Genomic DNA, 23932 nt, shown 5'->3' with positions numbered 1-23932 from the left:
TATGCAGTGGCTCCTGGGGAAGAGCTCAATTACCTCTGTTGCGGAGCGCTGAGCTGCCTGGGAGGGCTTGAAACCTGCTATTTAAAGTCATTGTTACTACCTGGAGTACTGCATTTTAGAGTGAGACAATATTAGGAGGACAATTTTGAGGGAGCTCTAGGTGGCTGCTGTAGCATAAATATCAATAAAACAGCTGTGAGATATAATCTATTCCTCTCAGCTCTGGTTTTATTGGTCTCCGAGCCTGTGCTGCCTTTTTGTCCTCTTTACAGTCAAGCCTCCCTCAAAATAATAATGATTATTATGTTGTAATAATGTATCACACACTAAAAGCCAGCTCTGTCTCCTGGCTCTTTCTGTGGTTGATGTGTAGTCAGAGCTTTTGGAAAGAATTTCAAGCTCTGATGACTAATACTGTGACTCCCCTTTTCCCCTGCATCATGAAAAAGCTCCGTTATGGTTTTGCACGGAGATATTTTTTTTTCCCTTTCTTTTTATTATTTATTTATTTATTAAAATGTATCATGTATGAGGGTTGAAGGGTTTGGAAAAGGAGTTTATTTTCAAATTTAGCTCTGTATAGGAAACCGTTACCTTATTATGTATCGGTTTGCCTGATGTCACTTTCTTACAGATGCAGTGTTCTTTCTGTCATTGAAAATCTATTAGTGCACATACAGTATTAATAAAAAGCATTTGAAAATGCAACTCTCTGGTGTATTTAAGTATGAGTCATTGATTAAGCTTAATTACAGACAATATGATGGAGAAAATCAATCTTTCAACTTCCAAAATAGATGACCGTCAATAGCTGAGGGTTAAGCCAATCTGGAATTTTCCAATGAAATCTTTTCCTGTTGAGAAAACAGCAAATCCAACCCCTTCAGTTGTGCTATGTGCTATGAATTTGATCTTGGGCTCAAAGGAAGAGAGAATAGGCGAAAAGGAGAGGCCGAATAAATGCAAGGTCAGTGCTTGGAGGCTTGTGTAATCTTTGAGAGGACAAAATCCTATCCTGCCTGACCTGGCCTGGTGTTGACTGTATTCCACTATTACACAAATGACAGGTGTTAACTACTGGACTGGAATTTTGCTTATTCTCTGTAGAGCAAGCCTAGTAAGTTCCTGAAGTAGAAAGAGAACTCTTCGAATCTGAAAAAATAAAATAAAATAAAATAAAATAAAATAAAATAAAATAAAATAAAATAAAACAAAATAATAAAATAATCAGCACTGCATTTGCTATTTGCTTACATGGACACATCTTGTATTTTGTGTTGAATGTGTACTTTTTTTTTTTTTAATGAACTCCTACCTTGACAAGAAAAAGTAATGTTATCTGCCAAGTGTCCACAGTAACAACATTCAGCAATGCAAACCAAAGTTACAATGTGCTTATGCTTCACTTTGCCTTGATTATTTGTTCATTGACTGTTCTTGACTATTTCTCTTTTGAAGCTTGTATACAGTGGTGCAGAAACTTCACCAGAGCCTTGAAATCTCTGTTTAACCACCATTCCTTTAGTAAAATACACATGCTGCTCTAACAATACCTTTCTGCCATAACATGGAGGGGGATTTTGGGGGGACAAACATGTACTCAGTGTTCTTGATGATTCAAACAGGTTTTCTCCTGAAAATACTCTGGGATGCAAAGATTTATTTCGTGTTGTGATAAGTAGGAGTAAGGCTGTGGCAGGAGTAAGCAGACAAGTAAATGGCAAAAAGGCGTGGACTCATACCCAGCAGTGTTAGATATTAGTTAGCACAGTTAAGTGGAGAGTCCTTCACTACCCTGAGGTAGGAGGTGTTTCATAAGGACTGACCTTATTTCCATGAGGATGATCTCCTTAGGCTTCCCAGCTAACTGGTGAAGACAGAGAAACTTTTTCAGGAGAAATGTCAGAGCAGGCATTTTCTAGAGGGAGGTGTCTCTCTACTGAAAACAAGAAGACTACCAAGATTAATCTAAAATGAGCACTTGTGAGAACCTTTTCATAACAAATCCTCTCAGTTTAGTCTAAGTCATTACCATTGTATTAAATTTAAAACTTCACAGCTACTTTGTGGGGTTGAAAAGATTTTTCACAGCACTAGATTAAAATGGAATTAACTGTAAAATATTACTGTTTCTTTTTTTTTTTTGTAGCTATTTGACAAATATACTTTAAAATATACTGTATGTGGATGTATGTGGATGTTCTATAAACAATATGATTTTATGACTTCCTGCATGCACTTGCCAACAGGTGATCCATGGAACAACATCTTTGCTGCCTCAGTGGGATAAATGTGTGGACTTTGTTGAAAGTGCACTCCCTTACGTTGTTGGTAAGATGTTTGTGAATGCCCATTTTCAAGAAGACAAGAAAGAGATGGTGAGTCCTCTTAATAGCATATTCAAATGATTAATTTCCCTGCACAATCATTTATGACTTATTTTCAATGCATAATTTTTTCATAGAGTTTTCCAGTATCTGCTTTTCCAGCCATTGATTTTGTAACAGTAGGTAGTTTAAAATTAACTAATTTAATTATTAAACTTAGCTCCTAGTACAAGAGAGGTACAACCATTAAAGAAACACATGAAACAGCATCCTGTGTAGGAACAACAGCTCTGCAATGGCCTTGCACAGCCCTGGGTCAGTTTGGTTTGTCTGCTTGACCCTGTTTAGTTCAACTGCTTTCTCAGGGAGGGACTCCATTTTAGACAGACCAACATTCTGACTGGTCTTCTACAAATATTTTACATGTGTTTCCCTCTCAGGTTCTGCATTTCTTTTGTTGCTTGCTCTCATCTGGAGTTTCCTCTCTGAGATCCAGCTTTCCAGTTCCCTAATTCTTTATTGAGTTTGTAATGTGTTATTTGGCAATTTAGTGGCAAACATATTTCTGGGATATAAGATAGTATGACGTCTGTGTGAAGGACTGTAAGATTACACACTTTATTGGGAGATGAGCCATTGGAGAGTGGTTATCTATTGAAATGTGACCTTATTAAAACCTTTCTTAGTATGCAAATTCCTTTCAGACCAAGTCTCTGAAAAACTATCAAGTCTAAATTCACAGTAACACCCGTAGCAAGACATTCATACATACTTTTTAGTATAAATCACAAGATTCAGGCTTATAGGAGATAAAATTGGATGCAGGTGAAATTTGTTGCAATCCATTTAGAAGTGTGCTTTTCTAGTTGATCATTTTTGTTATCATTTTCATTTCACTGATTTTCAGTTCTGTTTTTCTTTCTTAGGTATTTAGAAAGCCTTTGAGAGAAGCACTCTTATTTATAAAAGTTTATTTCTTTATTTTTTCTTTTCCTTTTTTTTTTCCCTGACTCATAGAATATGTGTATGAGAAGGTAATTCTGAGTTATATATAATATGGATTTTTTCCTCCATGTTTTGTGACTGTTGTTTCATACCTTAGATCCTTCTCTCTTCCTTTTATCAAGAAAGACATTATTTGTGTCTAAATATAGCTCTGTTTCTAACCCAGAGTGCCTGCAGTGTTTCTTACAGCTATGCCTGAGCAGTTTCAGTAATAACTTTGATAGCAGGAATAGGTTTCTCCTCCTGCCCCCTGCAGATACAGCTGGTGCATAAAGCCTAACTATACACCAGGGCCCAGCTGTAGAGCTTGAGTTTGAACTTGTAACCTCCAAATACAGGGAATTCACCTCATTAGTGCACTAAGTTAATTGAGTTGGTGCTCTGTCATCAATACCTTTAAGTTACTCTATTCCCTGGAATGCAGTTTTCTGTGAATGTTGACTGTTTAGTCATATTTAATGCTAGAACAGTTCCGGTTGTCCCATACTGTCTCTAAAAATAAAAAAAAATAAGATTTTTTTTTTTTGGTGAAAAAGGTAGAATGAATAATCAAAGGAGCATTGCTGCATTTTATCTGGCTCCACCACAAATAAAGATCTGTTCCAGATTAAAATATGCATCTGATACATAAATGACAATTCAGCTGAAGGTAACATTACTTTCTGGAGTTTAGTCCCCATCTTTAATGACTTTTCAAAGCTACCAGACATAAAATGGATAATAATAACAACATTCATTTATTAACCACTGGAATAAAATTATATAAAATTCTGGTACTTGATATTTTCATTATTTTTAAATGTAACATAACTGATAACAAAAAGATCCAGTAAGTCTTCATACAATGATTATCTGTCATGTCTTGTACTGTCTCATCTCTGGTTTGGACTGTGCTAAAGTCCTCTGACAACTACTGGATCATCCAAAATGCCTGATGCTCACAGTATTCTCCGTGGTCATCTGTCACAAGGTTCATCTATTGATACAAATAGAAGCAGCTCATTGCCTTTACCTTTCTGGTCTGCACTGCCAGACAAATGCACAGGTGTGAGCATATTTCTGCTCTTTAGACCAACGCAATGCATCTCTTAGCCGCAAGACTCCTTGTTCTCTTCATTTCAGGGTTTTCTTAATGTTTATACTCATTGAACACTTCAATTATTATTATTTCACTTGCTTGTGATACGCCTGGGGCTTTGTATATGTGCCAAACCACCGTTTGTACTGAAGCCGTAAAGAAGCAGCCAAGCTAAAATGGTTGTGGACTTCATAGCTTTGTACAGATGCAGGCTGTCACTGGAAGTTCAGGACCAGAGAAGCAGTAAGGGCTGCTCAGTCTTGTGAGCCATGGCCTCTATCCCTGCAGTACACAAAGGGTAAGAGTACTTCACAAGCACAGCTTGCTGGCTGAATATTTGGATGCTGCTTTGTATTTGGATCGTGATACTGTCAGCCCAAATTCAGTTCTTTGGCAGTATTAATAAGGAGCATCTCAGTGACATAAACCAAGCAAGGCTACAGATGCTCTCTGCAGAAAAGGCTTTATCTGTGCAAATGCTTTGCACCTGGCTCTTCTGTATGGATTAGTGATCTAGGATCAAGGAGACAAAAATCTCCACAAATCACTGCAATTCTCTCAGTGTTTTTTTTTACGGTTTTAAGGCAGGCATTCTCACAGTTGTGACATGAAAGGATCAGCAATGAACAAGTTGTCTGGTACAACTGAAGGAAAGGAAACGAGAAGGAAAAGAAAAAAAAAAAAAGAAATCAATCTTCAAGAAGCACGAGCAGTTACTGTATGATTTGGAATCATTCATGGTCTTACCAAATCCATCATGCATTGAAACTTTTCTTATAATGATCCTGCCATGCCATAGCTTACTGGGGATGGGTTTGCTAACTGTTTTCCAGATGGAGGAGTTGACTGAAGGAATACGCTGGGCTTTTATCGACATGTTGGAAAAGGAAAATGACTGGATGGACTCTGAAACAAAAAGAAAAGCTTACGAGAAGGTAACAAATATAAATGGTGGGTGGGTAAAATCCTGCCAGAGTGAAGATTTGACTTGAGTGAGAACACAATGTCGTGGGCCTTACCTGCTTTGCCTTGTTCTTCCTCCCCTTGCCTCCATCTTTCCCGGTCCATCTCTGGCTGATGTAGACCGTGAGCTCATTTCAGATTCACTTGTGCAGTGCTTTTCTTGATAAGGACTTCAGCTTTGACTGGGGTGTCAGGGGTTCACCAACCTACAAACAGAAAACAGTGTCCAAAACATGTGGGACAGCTGAGGGTGCTCGGTGTGGAAGCGTCCACATTTCTCACCTTCTCCAAAGTCATGGTGGAAGGCTTACATTGGAAGCCACCTTCCAGGAACATGGTAACCACACCAGCTGAACAGCCATCTCCTGATAGGGCAATGCTAGTTATGAAGTGTTATGGTCAAGGTGGGCATTACCTGTCATGATTACTTTCAGGTGGTGTGACCATAAAATGCAGGAGGTAAAGGTGAAGGTAGGAGGTACTGAAAGCTCCTTTTTGGACTCCTCATGTACTTATGGCATGAGATACACAGCAAGGGAGCTTGTCTAAACCCAGAGCTCTGCCCCAGAGCAGCAGCTGGAAGAGGCATAAATGAGGCAGAGAAGGGAAATGTGTAGGACTGCATCCTTATTTGTGAAGGCAATGGGATATCAGTGAATTAGTAAATTTCCTCTCTGAATAATGTGACATGCAAATGCAGCTTCACTGTTCCTTCTCACTGTGATTGAATGAAAATAGCATTGTTTTGGTTTAAAAACAAACATGGAGTTCAAAGTTGGTTTTTTTTTGCCAATTCTGTAGAAAAGGCAATTCAGACATTTTATTGGTGGAAAATTTTAAATTCCATATACAGTCTATTTACATTTTTTTACAGCAATGCCCTTCACAGATGCACAAATGAAACTGAGCTGCATAAATGGACCAATAAACTCTATAGCAAGCAAAGGATAGTAAGAGGCAGGTTATTTCTTGCTAACCTGATGATATATGGGTTACAATTATTATTTCTTAGTGGATGTGATGTTTGTTTGTTTACTAGAAATACCCATAGAAGCATAATGATCTTTAATTTAGATATTTGACAAATTTGATGTAGACTATGAGCAGGAAGATTTTCTATTTATTTCCTTAATAGAGATGTTTCTATATACTTTTACAGCCATATACAAGTCATATGTTTATTTTCCAGCAAACAATCGGCTTAAACTTTTTGTTAAAAATTGTCTACCTTTCTTCCAGCAGAGAAACAATACAAGCTTTACCACAAACTAATAAACTCCCTAAAGAGATCTCTCTTCCCAATTTAGGGAAGGCTGTGTTCAGAAGTTAGGTTAAATCTTTTGTGGGTGGAGATGCCCATTTCCCCTCCATTGACATATTTAGGAAGCTTACAGCACTTGCTCCCAGTTTAGGCATCTCAGTTAAGTTTCTGAAGCTAATGAGGTGAGTTTGGTCTGAACAGTGCATGACAAACTAAATTCAAGCTGTACAATAAAAATATTACTATATGCCATGCTACTATGCATAGCAAATGGTTTAAATCCATTATCACTGACTTGAGCAACAATTTTATCGTTTACTGAGGTAGAAACAAGGTCAGGCTTATAAGTGCTACATAATGACTTAGAAATTGCAGTAACCTGGAATGGCATTTTGGTAGATTTCCAAACATGAACCTTATGCATGTTTATTAAATACTCTTTTATTGCTAATGATTGGTATTGGATTTGTGCTAGAACATTTGGATGGGCATTTTTTTATTTAAGAAATGTATTCATTACATGTATAGACAGATAATTCACTGTGGAAATCTATGATATATCATACAACAAAACCTTCAAAATCTGTTACTTTTTAAAATGTCATGAGCCCAGAATATTATGTGGTCACTTTTTTAATACTTATCCCTTAACAAAACAGTAAAGTCAACAGGAATGTTGGACTAGGGGTTGTTGTGCTGTTTAAAAAAACAACAGTATTGCTTCATTATATAGAACTATAAAAGAGACTTTTCTCTGTCAGTTTGACAGTTTTTATCCGCGTCTTGAAGACAATGCAAATGCCATGGATTTCAAAAGTTAGGAAGAAGCTTTGTTCTTGAATTGAAGAAGAGCAAACTGTCTGATCCTGGGGGGCTTCTTAGGTTTACTCTTTGTTTCGGAGCAAAGTAGAACCCAGCATTATGACAGAGCATAGTGGGGTGCTGGAGGCACTTTCTTTCGGACAAAAGGCACTTTCTTTCAGAAAGGACCCTCTGCTTTGATCTGCTTTAATATAGGCAAACTGTAGCATTTTGGCCAATTATTGCTGGACCGAGCCCAGTAACACATAAAACATCTGTTCTAGTTTTCTGTGGTTAATAAACCCTCCGTGGAATTTTTTTTGTTAGAGTAGGATATTCTTCTTTGAAATGAATTTCAAGTCCTGTGCAAGCATCTTCTCCTTGTTTCTGTTTCCAGAACAGAAGATGGCACCTGATCATTTCTATTATCCATTAAGTAAAGAAAGGGAGCTATTAGTGAGATAAAGAATGTCGTGGCCTTTTATCATGTTTTCTTCAGTAGCTGTCAAAGGAGATTGGGCCTCATTCCCAGTTTATGGATGAGATACCAAAGCACAAGAGTAGCTTGGCCCAGTGACAGAGCTGAGGCCAAAAATACCATCCTATTTTTCTCACTCTCAGACTTCTGTAGCCACCTGGGCACATTGTCCCTTGTGGTGAGGCAGAGTAGAGTTGATGCCTGAAGTTCTACAGGAAAACTGTATGTTATATGGAAAGGGCAGTGGTCCATATACTTAGCATTGCCTCCATATTTTTAATCTCATTTTGTTCTTAAATGCTTTGGAAAGAGAAGAACTGTAGAAGCCTAGTGTTTTTTGTTTGTTTGTTTGTTTTGTTTTGTTTGTTTGTTTTTGTTTGTTTGTTTGTTTGTTTGTTTACTGGGCCTACTTCGTGTGAACAGTTTATTTTGTAATTAGCCCTTTATTTAACTTCAGAAATAATTGTGTCATTAGCAAACTTTTTGGCAATTTCCTGAAAGAGGAACAAGATCAAATGCAGGATCTGGATGTCTGCACAGTAAACCTTCCTGAATGAACATCTCTACTCAGATGTCTCTTCTGTGATTGTATCTTCAGATGACAACACTCTAATGCAAATGACTTGGCAGGCTTTAAAGAGAATTAACCACAAATTCTCTCACAATACAGTCTTACATGGTGTCTGCTACCTGTTGTCTGACTGATCCCCACCTTGCTCGTGTACTTGCCTCAAGTACATCTTGAGGTCACCTGTACACCTTGCTGTCACCTAATACTTTGCAATCAAAGGGACCATCAACCTCTGAAGGACTTAAGGTCTTCTGTAGGAATTGATGCTTGGATTTTGCTTTAGGCAGCCTGTCAGCTCCATCTGATCACTGTAATGTTTCTTGCCTATAACTCTGTGTGTCTGTTCTGTTGTTTTAAGTTGTTCAGAAAGGACACCTAGCACTACTTGTTCACTCTAATTTGATAAACCTAAAATGTATTAAGAGGATCAAACCAACACAGCCATGTGACATAAAGAACATTTTTCTTATAATGCTTGATTTCTGAGAATCATCTTTTCAGTCCCTGTAAACTCTGGAGTTAATGTTTGGCTTTCTGTCTGTATTAGAGCAATATAATGAGAAAGTAGCTGGTAATTTCCCTCTCTCCTGTCCCCCTCCATTCCTGTATTTAGATGATTGAAACATGGATTTAAACCAGACCATCTGAAAGCCAGTCTTACAAAATCAGATTTTGACAGGCTTAGGTGCCATGGTCTGTCTTCACGTGCAGTTCTCACCTAATTCTCTGGATGGAGCTCATGCTGCTTCTAAAGGAGCTCTGCATCGCAGAGGACAGTTTGGCACTCTGCTGTGATGCTCTGCTTTATGCCCTGTCCTGCCTCCTCCACCCTGTGCAAGCATTACTTTATTGATCTGTAGTTGACTATCACCAGAAATTTGCTTAAATTATGCCTGTTAACTTCCCGAATTTTCGATGGAGATCTCCGATTTAAGAAAGAGAGAAAGAAAGGGAAAAGAAGGTGAGAAAGAGAGAAGGAGAGGAAGAGAGAAAGAAAGAAAGAGAGAAAGAGAGAGAAAGCAAGAAAGAGAGAAAGAAAGAAAAAAAAGAAAAGGAATGGAAAAGAAAAAGGAAAAGAAAAAGGAAAAAAGAAAGAAAAAGGAAAAGAAAAAGGAAAAGGGAAAAAAAGAAAAAGGAAAAGAAAAAGGAAAAGAAAAAGGAAAAGGGAAAAAAAGTAAAAGGAAAAGGAAAAGGAAAAGAAAAAGGAAAAGAAAAAGAAAAAGAAAAAGAAAGAGAAAGAGAAAGAGAAAGAGAAAAAGGAAAAGGAAAAGGAAAAGGAAAAAAAAGAAAAGAAAAAGGAAAAGAAAAAGAAAAAGAAAAAGAAAAAGAAAAAGAAAAAGAAAAAGAAAAAGAAAAAGAAAAAGAAAAAGAAAAAGAAAAAGAAAAAGAAAAAGAAAAAGAAAAAGAAAAAGAAAAAGAAAAAGAAAAAGAAAAAGAAAAAGAAAAAGAAAAAGAAAAAGAAAAAGAAAAAGAAAAAGAAAAAGAAAAAGAAAAAGAAAAAGAAAAAGAAAGAGAAAGAGAAAGAGAAAAAGAAAGAGAAAGAGAAAGAGAAAGAGAAAAAGGAAAAGGAAAAGGAAAAGAAAAAGAAAAAGGAAAAGAAAAAGAAAAAGAAAAAGAAAGCATGTTCCTATTCTTGTCTTTTTTTCCTCTCCCTATTGTAAGGCCTTAAATTTTGCCCTCATTTGAAGAGCAGATAAAATATTCAAATGAGTGCAAGGTGTGTCTGGCCACAGTCTTCAGGTACATGGTCTGCAAGTTGCAGAAGCTCTGCAGAAAGATGCCTCAACAGCTGCCCAGCCACCCTGCAGCCTCTAAGAAGGATGGCAAATGAGGATGTGAGGGAGAGAGGGGAGGCTTTTGTCTCCCTGACAAAGAGGGTGCAGATTGCAGTCCACTTTGTCAGCCAAATGGTATGGACAACTATGGTTTGTAATGGTGGTCCACAGGGACAAGAGGAAACCCACTACTGAAATTCCATTGACTTGGCTCCTGTGATCAGTGCTCCCATCTTTAAAATGGTAATTTATTTCTGCTGCTCTTCAGAGGATAATTCATTGGAAGATCGTCACTGAGATGTAAAATTATTTCCTATCTTGTGCAGGAGCCATTATTTTATTAATCACTTTTTTCCTTCCTGAAATGCCCTTTGTGCTTGAGTTTAACTGGAGGCTTGAAAAAGAGACTTTTACACAAAAGCTTGTTCTCTGAAAGTTTGCAAATCTTGTAAAGTAGGCTGTATTGTAGGAAGTTATCTTTTTTGCTTTGCAATACTATTTTTAAAGCATAGATGACAAGCCAAAAAAAAGCTTGTTTTTCTGTAATAAGATTTTTCTGTAACATTATTAACCTCTTTAGGTCATGGAGCACAAATCCCAAGGTCACTGTGCAATCATTTTTTGCCTACTGAACTTGCCTGCTGCTTGGCTTTATTTCTCTCTAAGGAAGTCATATACGCAACATTTGTTCTCTTTGCATCTCGCTCTGTCTGAAGACCGAGGCAAGAGAAACACAGGAAAATGTAAGGACAGTGCTTAGCTATTTATGTCTCTCTCAGGAAGTGTTAGGCACCTTAGCTTAGCCTACAGGGTTTGTTCTCCTGCTTCAGAGAGCTACAGCAAACCTCCCTAGACAACGTAATGCAATTAAGACCAATAGCCCCGAGGAATTCAAGAGCCATCTGCACAAGCCCTGATTCAACAATGTATAGGTACTTTAGATGAGGTAGGTGTCCATCAGTTATCCCACTGAAGCCATTCGCATCTCATCTGGAACTTGCTGGCTGTATCCAGCCCTCTGGTCAATTAGCTGAGCCCCCGCCATCTTTCCCTGTTCTCTGTGGTCATTTTCTCTTCACATTTGGGTGATTTCGCTAAGAACATGATGGCCATACTGCTCAGACCAGAGGCCCAACGTCTAGTTCGGACAGTGGCCAAACAGTAGCAGATGTTTAGAGATGAACATAAGGACAGGGCAAGCATAAAGGGATACTTTTCTGCCATCCTCTCCCAGCCTCTGACAATCTGCAGCTCAGCTGCTTCCTGAGCCAGAATTGGTGTCTTTGTATTTTTCCAGTTTTTTCTCTTGTGAGTTTGTCTAGTGACTTTTTTGAACCCATGACAATTTTTATCATCCACAGCTTTCCATGAAAATGATTTCCACTGCCTCACTGTGCTCTGTGTGGGGAAGCACCTCCTTTTGTTTATCTGGAAAATGTCTTTTGCTCCTCCTACATTCTTGTACTGGGGAAAACAGAGAATCATCTAATTGCCTAATTATGCCCATATGTCTTTGCATATAACCCTGGCACATGAAGGCGCATTAACACAGGAAGTTCCAGCTTAATATGAGAGGGCATTTCTTTACTGAGGGTGACAGAGCACTGTAACAGGTTGCCCAGAGAGGCTGTGGAGTCTCTTTCTCTAGAGATATTCAAACCCCACCTGGATGCCATCCTGTACAATGTACCCTAGGTGAACCTGCTCGGCAGGGGGGTTGCACCAGGTGATTTCCAGGGGTCCCTTCCAACCTTGGCCATTCTGTGATTCTGTGAATTACATGCAGGGAGTATGGGAGTATTCAAACAGACTGCTCAAGACATTCACTAGATACAGTTCTGAAAAATAACTTTTCATTAACATCTTAGGCATATCCAGGCAGAGGCCAGACACCACAGCTCCAGGAACTGAAATTAATCTTGCCTAATGCCATGCCAATTTGGCACAAAGATGACAAAGCTTCCAATCTTGAGAATGGTCAGTAGGTGCTGTGCAGAAAGAAATATGTGTTTCTGTACCTTGTGGGGTCTGTGAAGCGAACCTATATAAAACAATGCAAGAACATCACAAAGCAACCAGTCCTGAGTCTCAGTGCCTCCCACATCTCAAGTGAGCTTTTTCTGGAAGAAAGACCAGCACAAGACTGACAGAATGACAATTGTAAGGAGGGGGAAGTTCCAAAACCGAAGATCCCAAGACACCTTTCACTGGTTCTTTTAAGACGACTTTATATTTTTGTTTCAAGGATTTCAGAGAACTTCACAAAGAGTAAGACTGCTTCAGAGCACTCACAAGCTGCCAGACTTGCTTCAGAAGAACTAGTAAAAGGGAGAACTTTCCAAAGGCTCTAATTGCATTTAGACACTTTATTTCTGTTCAAAAGCCAAGGGAGGCAGGTTCTTACTTCCAAATTTGATGTTTTTAATAGAAAGTTTTATTCAGATCTTTTTGCAATAAATTTGTCATTTTTAAATGAGAAAGCATACTTCTACTTAATGCCAGTTCATCCCTGGCCATACTACTCCCTTGTAGAAGTTAACTTCCTGAAATGAGGGTAGTCTCTGTCTGGGGTAGTGTTTTGATGTGAAAAGTTAGGGTTCTGCCTGTACTGTAGCAGTTTCATTGCAGGGAGCAGTGAGCAAGTCTCTGATTCAGCTGAAACATGGTTTGGAGTTCAGAATAGTCAGAGTCACATTCTGCAGCTCTCTTGGGCATTAAATATATCACCAGGAGCTTACCTTCATGGTGTAACTCATCTTTATCCTAACTTAAACATGGACATGTGAAGAGAAAGGGAGAACTCGATAGGGAGCAGGAGGTGAAATAGCGTAGCTCAGAAATGCTGCAGGGGATTTGGAAAGCTTGCTGTACTTACCTAGTCTGGAATATGGACAGTAGAATATCTCACCATCCCTGAGACAGATATTTGGAAAATGCTAATATTCAGTGTAGTGTTTTTCACCTGGAAGATAAAGAGAATGAATGACACTTTCATTTCCATGTAAAAGTGTTCCATGCTTTTCCCTGAATAAAAATAAACCCTCACTTTGCATCAGATCATCAAACAACACTTTCTATTTTAGAAGTCAAATGTTTATTTCTCATCACAAACTTTGATTTTCACACTCAAAGAATAATCTCTCTCACATCCAAAATTTAATTTAACCTTTTCAGGAGGACTGGGCTTTTCTATTCAGTAACCACAGGAGATGTTCTTCTCCCTTGGCCAGAGTTGAAACTAATAGCCATGGCATGTTTGCTTATCTCTTACCTCTGGGGTTAGATCGCTGCTGTCAGCTTCTCCCTTGTTATGTGGCTGCTGCTACTGCTCACTCAGTTGTGCAGGGATGTCAGTTCCATTAATAAACTGAGCACTGTGCAAACAGATAGTGGAAAACAGGTGAAGAGAGAGGAAACTGTATTTAACCCTGATCTCTCAGCTGTCATTTTTCAGACTCCGCCACAACTGCATAAGACCCGAATGGGTGTGTGACATCAAAACATCTGTGACAAATCTCATGCTTGAAACGGAGGGAGGGAGACAGAGGTGGATGGACCCATCTTCTGATGTTCAGGGACTGGGGTGAATCTGGAGATTTTGTGGCAGAAATGCAACCTGAAAGCATATGTGTGCTAAAAGGCAGCTTAATTCTTCCAAAAGTCAGGAAATCTTCCATCACCCCTGGAAGTCTTGGACAATTTTAGCTTTAACTTTCATTGGCTTTGTTGCTTTACCAAGCAAAATTGCCTTCTGTAGAGGAACAGTTACAAAGGAGTTATAGTCCTCCAGCTGACCAGTAATAGATTCTTGAGGCATGCGATATCCTTGTCTTGCTTGGACAATGAGTCCAAAGGCAAGCTTAGGTATCTACCTGTCTTTCCTATCTTTCCTGGCTGTGGTGACTTACATGTCCTATATATGCCTGCCTGAGCCTCAGAGAGGAAAGCTGCCTTCTTGTTGAGTCTTAGCAGCACTTTAGCTGGCTCAGGTATTGCACTGATCATGGAAGCGAAGTTGTGAAATGTTAAATGGATCTTCAAAATGCTTCAGGTAGTGGTGTTGCTGGAGATTACTTCTAGAGGAGTTTTATAACAAGGAGGTCATTGGACCCAGGAATTTGCTCCCTTACTGGCTTTTCAGAAGCCAGGATGCTTCACTGAAAATAAAGGCTTCCTTAGCTGCCCTCCTTCATGAAAGATACTGTGCAGTGTCTTGTGCTCATTCTTCTGGGAAAGGGGTGAGCTGCATCAATTTGGAATTAAACACGTAATTGGAATTGAGTTAAATATAAAGCAAACAATGTTTGTGTTTAAAACTGAAATGGGGTCTGGGGACCTAGAGTAATGTAGGAATGAGTCTCTGCCATGTCTGGTCTCGGATGTGTGTAGACTTGGTCTGATGCTCATTTGTGGCTAGAAATGGAAAGAGAATTTTTTGCATATTATTCATTAATAAAAAAGTAGGTCTGCACCCTTTGCTAAGCAAAGATAACCTTGAAAATATTAAATGCATATAAACTCGTGCACGCAGAGGCTAAGGTCAGAAGTTGTCCCCCTCTGGAACAGGTTATAAAGTGTTTTGCTGAGTAAAACTGCCAAAAGAAGCAGTGTGGTAACTCATCTCCCCTACAGCCGTGATGGGGAGAGGGCTTCCCTGCCCCTGGGCTGCCTCTCTCAAGGAGGGTGTTACAGCACTCAGTGCCCGAGATCTCTTCAGCATACTGGGGCCTTGGGGACTTTTATTTTGCCAGGCAGCACAGTGTTTTTTTGGTAAAACTGCTGTTTCCTCAGAGCTAAAACAAAAGCAGCAGAAAAGCTTTTTCTGTTGGGTGGGTGTGTTTCTAGCAAGAAGTGGCATGACAGCAGGAGTTCAGGTTGGCTGATGAGGAGCTCAGGGGGTGAGCAGTGAATCGAGTCCAGGGAGTTTCTACAAAAAATGCAACGTAATTTCTGCAGCTTGCTAATGTGCCAAATCCTGGTCAAAGGTGTCTCTTTCTTTGTGGCATTGCAAATGCTTCCAGACCAGAACGCTTTTGCTTCTGGCTTGTTTGAAATGCAGCTGGAGGAGCTCCCGGCTGGCTGCACATGCATTATTGAATTCACACCCTAAGTGATCTTAAGGTGTGTTAGAGGGACACAGCCAAAATCCCTGTGCCAGAGTGGACCTGTCACTGCTGGCATGGTGACATGATGCTGCAGTTGGACATAGCACAGGCTGAGTCAGTGTGCATATCTGTGCACCATCCTTTCTTGTGGTCCACAAGCATGATCCCTACTCCACTGAAAACCCAGAGACTTTTAAAACTGACTTAGGAGCTTTGTACAGTGATGATTTGCTGTTAAATAGTTCCTTTGCTACATAGCTCAGTTGTGCTAATATGGAGAGGTACTGACATGAGGTATTTTCCCCTGATTCTTTTGTGGGAATTAGCCTGCCCTGGTCTAATTGTGCGTGATTGGAAGTCCTTGTACTTAAATCTCCTTATACTGAAATCATGTGGCTATAAATTTGTGTGACAGAAACTGGTTGCACTCATATTACACAGCACCTGTCTAGGTCACCTTTGGGCCCATGTGGTGTCCCCAAGACATAAACCTCCTGGGTTTTTCCAAGCTCAGAAAGTCTGAAATAAAATGAAGGCCAAGCTGAAGATTACTGAGGTAATGTTTTTATAGATCTAAAGGATGTGTTGTCTTTCCCAGAATGTGATATGAGGTGACAAGCAAGGAGGCATAACTGTCTGGGATAGTGTTGGGTGACTGTGAAGGTAATTGAACCTGGTGCAACCTCAATGATACTGTCAGGAGTGGTTCCTGATGTGTGTTGTCCCCTGAATCATGCCTAAAAGCTGTCTAGGAGTTGGTACAGTCCGAAACCATGCCTTTTGCTCCTTGTCCCTATTCCACCTAGCAGCACTTCCCAGATGTGCAGCACTGCAGCAAGTCAACCCACCATGGGGAGGCCAGGCACAGACATCAGCTACCGTGAGAAAACATCACAGTGCTGCCTGTGATTATCAGGGTGCTAGGAAAGATGCACCTGAGGGTGCCCACTGTAGCCACGTCACCAAAGTTCTTGGGAGGAGCCCTTTCTGTCTTGCTCAGGTTGAATCACAGTGTTAGTCTGTACTCATTTAAAAGAAAAAGACAAAGAAAATAAAGTGATGTAGAAAAGCAGAACTGAAAATCTGAAGAGATAATGAAAGAAATCTATTTTTTTGTTTGTTTCTATGTTCAATTTGGAGTATTCTTTATCCTGCCTTTTTTTTTTTTCATTTTTTTAATTTTTTTTTTCTCCTGGATTAAAAGAAAACCAAAATGCACTTACTGTGCTTGATGCATGAAGTAAGTATCATTATTCCAATTTTCTGTATTGGGAAGCCAAGTCAAAGGGTTGGGTAAATGAAGGCCAGTGGCCAATCAGGCTGCAACCACAAACTATTTCTGGTGATACCTACTCTTAAACTGTAGAAAGTATTTCAGATTTAAAGCCAGAAAGTACTCTGGTATGCAACGTGCTCTGCTTGGTATATAAAATTAGAGTAAAATTTTAAAGCATACTTAGCTTTGGCATTGCTCATCTCTCTTGAAGACAATAATTATTTTATTTTTGTTTGAAGCATGTTTTGGTTAAAATTTTGTCCATATGTATTCATTGCCTCATGTGGGTGTAAGCTGTATAATGACCATCATTAACTGCTAATTGAGATCTCTTTGGAAGTATTCCCCCCACCTCAGCCTTCTCCCCAGTCCTCCACAACTTTCTGCCTGTAAACAGAAGTCTTTTATTGGAGTTGTTGGAGAAACAACATCAAGAAATCTACCTTCTGTAGCCTTTGCATTTTCAAAATTCTTGTTCACCAATGATTTTTTTTTCTGTTCGTTTTTTTTTTTTTTTTTGGTCACTTGTGGAAGTAACAAACTGGTTTAAGGTTTTGATTGTATAATTGGATATTCTGTTGATTCACTGGAGTCAAACTAAGCTCTCATTCAAAATTATGAAAGAGATACATCTAATTATTTATGTATTGTATAAGCATAGAGGAAGATATTTGCTGTGTGCCAAAAAGAAATGTGTTTAATTTACAGAGCTGAGGTTCTGTTCATGGAAGACAGCATTCATGCCTGTCATATATAGTGTTCTATGCATAAAATAATGAAATCATGATAATTGTTATGCAGAGGTTACAAATGGAAAATGGAATTAAAACAAAATGGACAAAAGAATTCTTTTTCTTAGTAAAATTAAAGCATCCATGGCAGCAGAATGAGTTTGGAACCAAGCTGGTAGGTGAAATTATGAGTAGGTATAATAATTATACTGCTACATTGTACTAAGGAGTTATGTTTGTGAAAATATCACAGTGGATTTGTATGTTTATAGAAGATGTACTCTTTCAGACTTTCTGTTATTTAGCTTGGTTCTGTTGCTAAAAAATCAATGCAGGATTAGTTTAAACTGAAAATTTAATTCCAATGAAATTAGTTTTAGAATGCTTGAACATTCAAGTTCTTTGCCTTTCAGAGATCCAGAACCAAAAGGGATTTAGGACAGGAAAGAGTCACTGTGATGTATTTTTTTTTTTCTGACTCTTTTCTATGTTTGGCTGTCCTAATAAACTTCTAGGTGTAACTTTATGGTTAGTAACAGTTATTGGATATTAAGAGTAATAATATAATTCCAACTAACTGTTTGCTTAGAAAATTTTGTGTCCCATTTCCCCTCCTTTCCTTTGGATGGTAAAGTATATTATGGTCCCCATGTGTACTAGGTAATAATTTCTTGTCAGGAAATTTTCTTTGAATGAGGCTTTGGTTTCAAAAGATGATTCAGAGGAAGGGGTAAAGTAATGTAACACATAATCCTAGTGCGGTTCCTTTTCTTCTTTCCCACATCATGTGTTCCCAGCACTTGTCTTGCACTAGTTCCAGCACTTGCTGGCTCTCTGTGTAGTGATTCAGCTCACTGATCTGGCAGAAAAATATTTGGAGAAAAAAAAAAAAAAGAAAAAAGGTCGATTTCTTCTGTGATAATGATCTAAATAATCTTGCAGAAAGATGCAGCAAGGACCTGAGACAGCTCACAGAGCCTGTGGTTGCCAGCAGCATGAGCAGAATCATGGACAGTGATGGGAGGAGCAAGGCAAGGACTAGGACTTTTTTTTTTTTCTCATTTGGTAGTAAATAGTTGTTAAATGGACTCAGCTACTTTTCAAACCACAGTGCTGTAAGTGTATTTGATGCCATAATCTTTAAAATCCGTTTTGTTGCTGGGTGTGATTATTCATGTAAGTCACTTGATAGATTTTTTTCTACCTCCTGAACTCAAGCTATTACAAGAATGAAGCCATAGCTGCATTTTCCATCGTCACAACAGATTAATTTAAAACTTCCAAAATGATTATTGAAATATGGGTGGGGAACATCACACAGTGATGGAGTGTGGAGTGGTATCAGAGTTGTTTATTATATGTATCACTAGCTCTAAAAATCTTGGAAAGTATGTTTGATAGGCACAGTCTACATAGGTTGCATTGTGATACACAAATGTAGGAGGAAAGTTAAAGCAAAGTTTATAAATAAATAATTTGATGATTAGCTATATTCTGAAGTATGTATAACTGTCAGTTGAGTGCAGATCAAGTACTCTTAAAATTATTGTTTCAGGCCAAGAGTTCATGCCTGAGTTGCTACTTCACATTGGATTGCAGTTTATGATGTGCAAATCCCTGACATTTGATGTAGCCTCTGCAGTGTAAATAAAATACATTTTTAAGGTGGGCCCAGTCCAGGTCCTACTCAAGATAATGCGTCACTTCCTACTGATATCTGTAGGAGTTGGCTTTAGCCCTGTGATGAAACTTTTCAATGATTTTCCAAGATCCATTACTTTTTTCCCAGTTTTTCTATACATAAAACCTAAATAGATGCAGTGATATTTATGCAGCAGTTTTACCAGATGGCTCTTGAATCATCTGTTTTCAATGAAAAATGAAAAGACCAGACACGTACATAAAGGCTGAATTAATCTTTGTAATTAAATGGAACATTACTTTGCCGTGAATGATTTTAGCTTTCAAAATGTATTTCATGCTAATTTTTCAGTGAACTGTAATTGTATTATTATTTTTTTATTATTTTTAGAAGCTTGAAAATGATCTTCACAAAGTCATTGTGAGTCTAGTTGATATACAGAAGATCTATGTCAGACTCATAAAACTTTGTTGGGTGTGGGATATATAGAGATTTTTATTTATTTATTTAACAGTGAATACAATATGTCAGTACTTGGTTTCGCTAGCAAGCCTACAAAGTATCCAGATCTGGCTATAATGGGCAAAAAAGGCTCTTGGAAACCTCATGTGCTACATTTGGGTGTCAAGTGAGAATTTGACTTGACTGATGATGCCTTGTAACATTTAAATGCATGTGTTTGTTTCCACCTTATCAAGTTAAATCAAGAGTGAAAGGCCTTTTATTATTTTGTCTCTGTAGTAAAACAACATACAAAGCTCTCATGACAGAAAGAGAAGGACATACGTATGATAAAATCCCAACCCTGTGGAAGTCAGCGGTGAAGCTTCCTGGCCTAACCAGTGGCAGAGGGAGCAGTTGCACACCAGGTCCTCTGCCCTGGAGCCTGTTCTCTCTGGCTGCTTGGATAGAAAACAGTTATCACAGTTTACTCTAAAGTTTGCTGTTGCTCTGTGTCACCCCCTGCCAGAGCCTCTCACTTTCAGTGGCAGGAGAGGAAGCTCATGAAGATGATTTTTCTTCATTTACCTGACAGCCTAAGCCAGTCTGAATATTGAATACTGTGGCTAGGGGAAATACACCATCGTTCCTTTTCTTCCTGTACAAATGGTTACTTAATATGCAAATTAGATAAATTAAATGAGCCTTTAAACTATAAGAAGTTGTGCATGGTGCATTTACAATGGATTCATGTGCAATTATCACATTGTTGGTTCCTGTACATTTGTCACATTTCATTTGCTTCGCCCATATGGGTGTGCATGCCTCCTGGAAGGCTGGTCCTTTAAACATACTTTTATCAAGGGGAAAATACTGACTCGATTATCAAAGAGCATGCCAGTCTTAGGAGAGCTTTCTTCTTTCTTGTGCTTTATGAATAAGGAGTCTTCAAACTGCCATTTAAATATTACTCAAGTGAAAATAAAAGGTATAAAATGAAGCAAGAAACTTCCAATGTACAAATTTAGAAACCTGCTCATAACAAGATGCTTTCAAACTTGTCTGCTGTATAGATAAGTTGGGATGATTTGGACAGTGGTAGATAAGTTTGGGATGGTTGGACCAGATGATCTTGGAGGTCTTTTCCAACCTTAATGACTCTATGATTCTGTAAGTTGGGCTGTGTCCTGGGCTCAGCTGAAAGGGCTTGGACCTGTTGCAAAGCTGTTGGGAGAAAACCTGGTGAAGCAATTCCCAGGGTCTTCACAGAGCTTCCTACATCCTCTCATGGGTTTTGCTTTGGTTGTAGGAAGCTGCCCCCTCCACTGCCCCCTCCACCAGGAGTCCCGCTTCCTTCACTGTCAGCATCAGGGGCTTTACAGGTGTGCCACAGCCTTTTGGCTTCCTGCAAAGTAACTTGGTGTTGTAGTAACAAAGCCTGCTTTTCTGAATCTTTGTTATCCTAGTTGATTGGTGGAACATTTAAGAAGTCACCAGAATTACTAGCAATGCTCGTAAGATCTACCTTTAGTTAGTGTTTATTTATTAAGGAGTATATAGTTGTCTTTCCTATTTGCTCAGACTTCTACAACGCTCATGTTGTGGTAAGAATTTGTTAAAACAAATTGTTAAAACATTAAAGCACTAAGAGCAGCATTACATTTTGAGTTTACTTTCAAAATATTCTGAGACAAATTCTGTTATTTACTAGCATTCTATGTAGCCTGTACTGTGAAATATCTCAGAAGCATCTGACCGTTTTTCCTCAATGCATGGAAATCAAAAGCTCATTACATCAGTTGTCAAAGGCTCAGAGCAAGAATCTGTGTAACCTGATAAGTGAGCCCAGCAGTTCTGAGGTAGTCCAGTTAGGAGAACTCTTCCCATCTTCTGTTTCTAATGCAGCAGAGCCATGACAAGACTAACAAATTTAAATATGACTCAAATATAAAATTAATATTAAATAATAGTTATGGACATGATATTTCAGTCAGCCTATATCAGATCTGCTAGTAAGCAGCCTGGAAAAGGAATCATCCTCACTGTTGGAGACATTTGCTTAAGGAGTGGGGCTTAAAAGGGCCGAAAACTGTCATTTCCATGATGCTGCTCTCACTGGGTTGCTTGGAAGAGACTGAGATGGATGTGGCAGATATTCCACAATTACCCCAAAATGTCCATGTGGTGAAGAGGAGATGGGCATATTGTGGTCCTGACCACACAGCTAACACTGTGGGTCTGAGGACAGGGCCCATGTTCCACACCTTTCAGCAAAGAAGCACTGCTAGACCTGGGCTGGCTTTGTAGTCTTCTGCATTTACAGCCAGTGAGGTGTGAATGCTTTTTGCTTTCATTTGGAAGGCAGCCTAGGAGGTAAGAGTGTTTTTAAAGTATATAATGTAGCTAAAAAAAAAAAAAAAAGTTCTTTTATGTGCTAAAATATGATCAACAATTTTTGATTGACACTGTACTAGCTAAATCATGAGTGAAATGACATTGTACTAACACAGTAAATCCTTGCTTTTTCTTTAAAAATCATTGTTGGATTTTTGCAAGTTGCAGTATAAATTGCTTTTAAAGGAATTACTCTATCATGTAAGTTGATTAAATAGATATAAAATCTAAAGTGTTAAGGGACTCAATTAAGTAAATTCAACACAGAGGCTACTTTAAGCAATTCAGATGATGGCTGGAACACATGCAGATCATTTGAGATTCACTGAACTTGCTTAAGCAGCTGACTGAGTAGAAACTAAATCTGATGAGTTTTACTCCACTTTATCTAGAGCAGGGTAACAACTAGGACTGAAGCACTGGAAATAGAAAAGGAAATTTTCCAGTCCCCTGAAAAAGTTCAGTCAGCTGGACCTGACAGCACCATGAGCAACAAAAAATAGATGCTCTTGATTACATACAAACTTGCAGATGAACTGTGCTCCGCTCCCTTTCCTTTTTTTCTCCCCAGGCATTTGAAATATCTTGATATCTTGAAAGGCTGCTGTACCTTCTGGAAAACTGAGAGAACATTCTGTTGAGAGTTAATTTGGCTCACTTCATATTTCCTCTTCAGCACTTGTCTTTTTTTTTTTTTCTCCCCCCACTAGGGATATTTGCATGACAATGGGATCTTTCTTGCTTAAGAGTTCATCTGCTCCTGCTGCTAATTTCCCACCTGAAGTTGTAATTTTCTATTTGAGACATCATAATTATCTCAACTGCAATTAATTGTGATGTCACAAATGGAGGATTATGACTTTGGGTTGGAAATGAGATTGAAAAATAGAAGGAGTTTCGAGTAGCAAAGAGGTCTTTCTTCTTGAAAAATAAAAGAGGAGACAAAATAATTTTGGTTAAACTAAGGCAATCCCCTATCAGCTTCCTTCTTACAGTTGTGGAATAACAATTTCAGTTCTTGCTGTCTGTGATCTTCATACAAAGCCCTGTTGTTTGAGATGCTGTGGAGGGGGAGAAGAGGGCAAGGATTTTACTGTGGAGGAAGGGGAACCTTCCCTTGAACAAACACCCCATGCAGCAAGAGAGAAATAGAAATCAGGGGGCCTCCAGAGAGGTCTGGGGTCTGCTGGCAGACAGAATGTAGGGTTGGTATGGCTGTAGTCGGTTCAAAGGCCCATCAATTTGTTGCATCTCATATCTTGCAATATACACTTGGATTTAAACATTTCCGTTTGAAGGACAGTATTTCCAGAAGAGTTATTTTTGAGGCATGAGGATAATTCCAAAAGCTTAAGGAGAAGTTATGTTCAGCTTCCCAAAAACATACAAAGTACGATCTTTGTGCTACCCTGGTCCATCATGGCTTTAAGTTATTCTAAGGCTTTGTCATATTTTACTTCTTTCTATGTCACCCTTTCCTTTTGTATCCTCTTGCTTTTCTTTTTGAAATGTGTTGTTTCCACAGTGATGCTGGGTGTCTGGGTGGCCTGCTGCTGTTTTTTATGAGGACATTGCTAAGGTTGTTTATATCCTCATACTATGATTTATGAAGTGGCAATACTCATCTACAGTTACTATCAATCCACACCAGCACGTTTACAATGATTTCACATAAACAATGGGACCAGTTCATGACTGAAAAACAAAAAAACAAAGTCAATGGAAAGTGAAGTGTCTTATTTAACACCTTTAAATTTTAGGGAAAGGGGAAAGACTGTGAAGCAAAGGGATAAAAGTGGAGAACAATATAAAGGTCAGCTATGGGGTTTTAGGGAAGTACAGTGTCCTTCAGAAAAGTGTGCACCTGGCCTCAAGTGTAAATGGAAGTGACCCTCAATGGAAACACGACAGTTTGCCCTTTCAGGGATGCAGGGTCAGCCATATGTCTGAACTAAATCAATTTAACAGTTGGATGTGTACCGTGCCATAGCAAAATGGGTCATTTCCTGGTGTCTTTTGGAAAACATTATAAAAGGAACCATTTGACCATTTGATTATCTCAAAAATTGGTAGGAAAGATTTTC

General features: G+C 38.8%; 1 protein-coding gene and 1 long non-coding RNA gene across 2 annotated transcripts in view; one reads left to right on the top strand and one right to left on the bottom strand.

Moving 5' to 3' along the window:
* The window catches only part of PHEX (phosphate regulating endopeptidase X-linked), a 102620-nt gene that overhangs the window by 41177 nt on the left and 37511 nt on the right, over positions 1-23932 (top strand). The window contains exons 11-12 of the mRNA XM_013183854.3: positions 2250-2378; positions 5244-5345. Of these exons, the coding sequence (XP_013039308.3) occupies positions 2250-2378; positions 5244-5345 (231 nt within the window). The remainder of the gene's footprint in view (positions 1-2249; positions 2379-5243; positions 5346-23932) is intronic.
* On the bottom strand, positions 5339-23383 carry LOC106037794 (uncharacterized). The gene is made up of 4 exons (XR_007157549.2): positions 22459-23383; positions 13531-13633; positions 13135-13221; positions 5339-5579 (listed from the first exon to the last, which is right to left on the bottom strand). It is a non-coding gene; the product is annotated as an uncharacterized lncRNA (long non-coding RNA).

The sequence above is a fragment of the Anser cygnoides genome, chromosome 1 (genome assembly GCF_040182565.1).
Source record: "Anser cygnoides isolate HZ-2024a breed goose chromosome 1, Taihu_goose_T2T_genome, whole genome shotgun sequence".
NCBI classification, from domain to species: Eukaryota; Metazoa; Chordata; class Aves; order Anseriformes; family Anatidae; genus Anser; species Anser cygnoides.
Note: the sequence above shows the minus strand (reverse complement) of the source record. Positions and strands in the feature narration are given on the sequence as shown.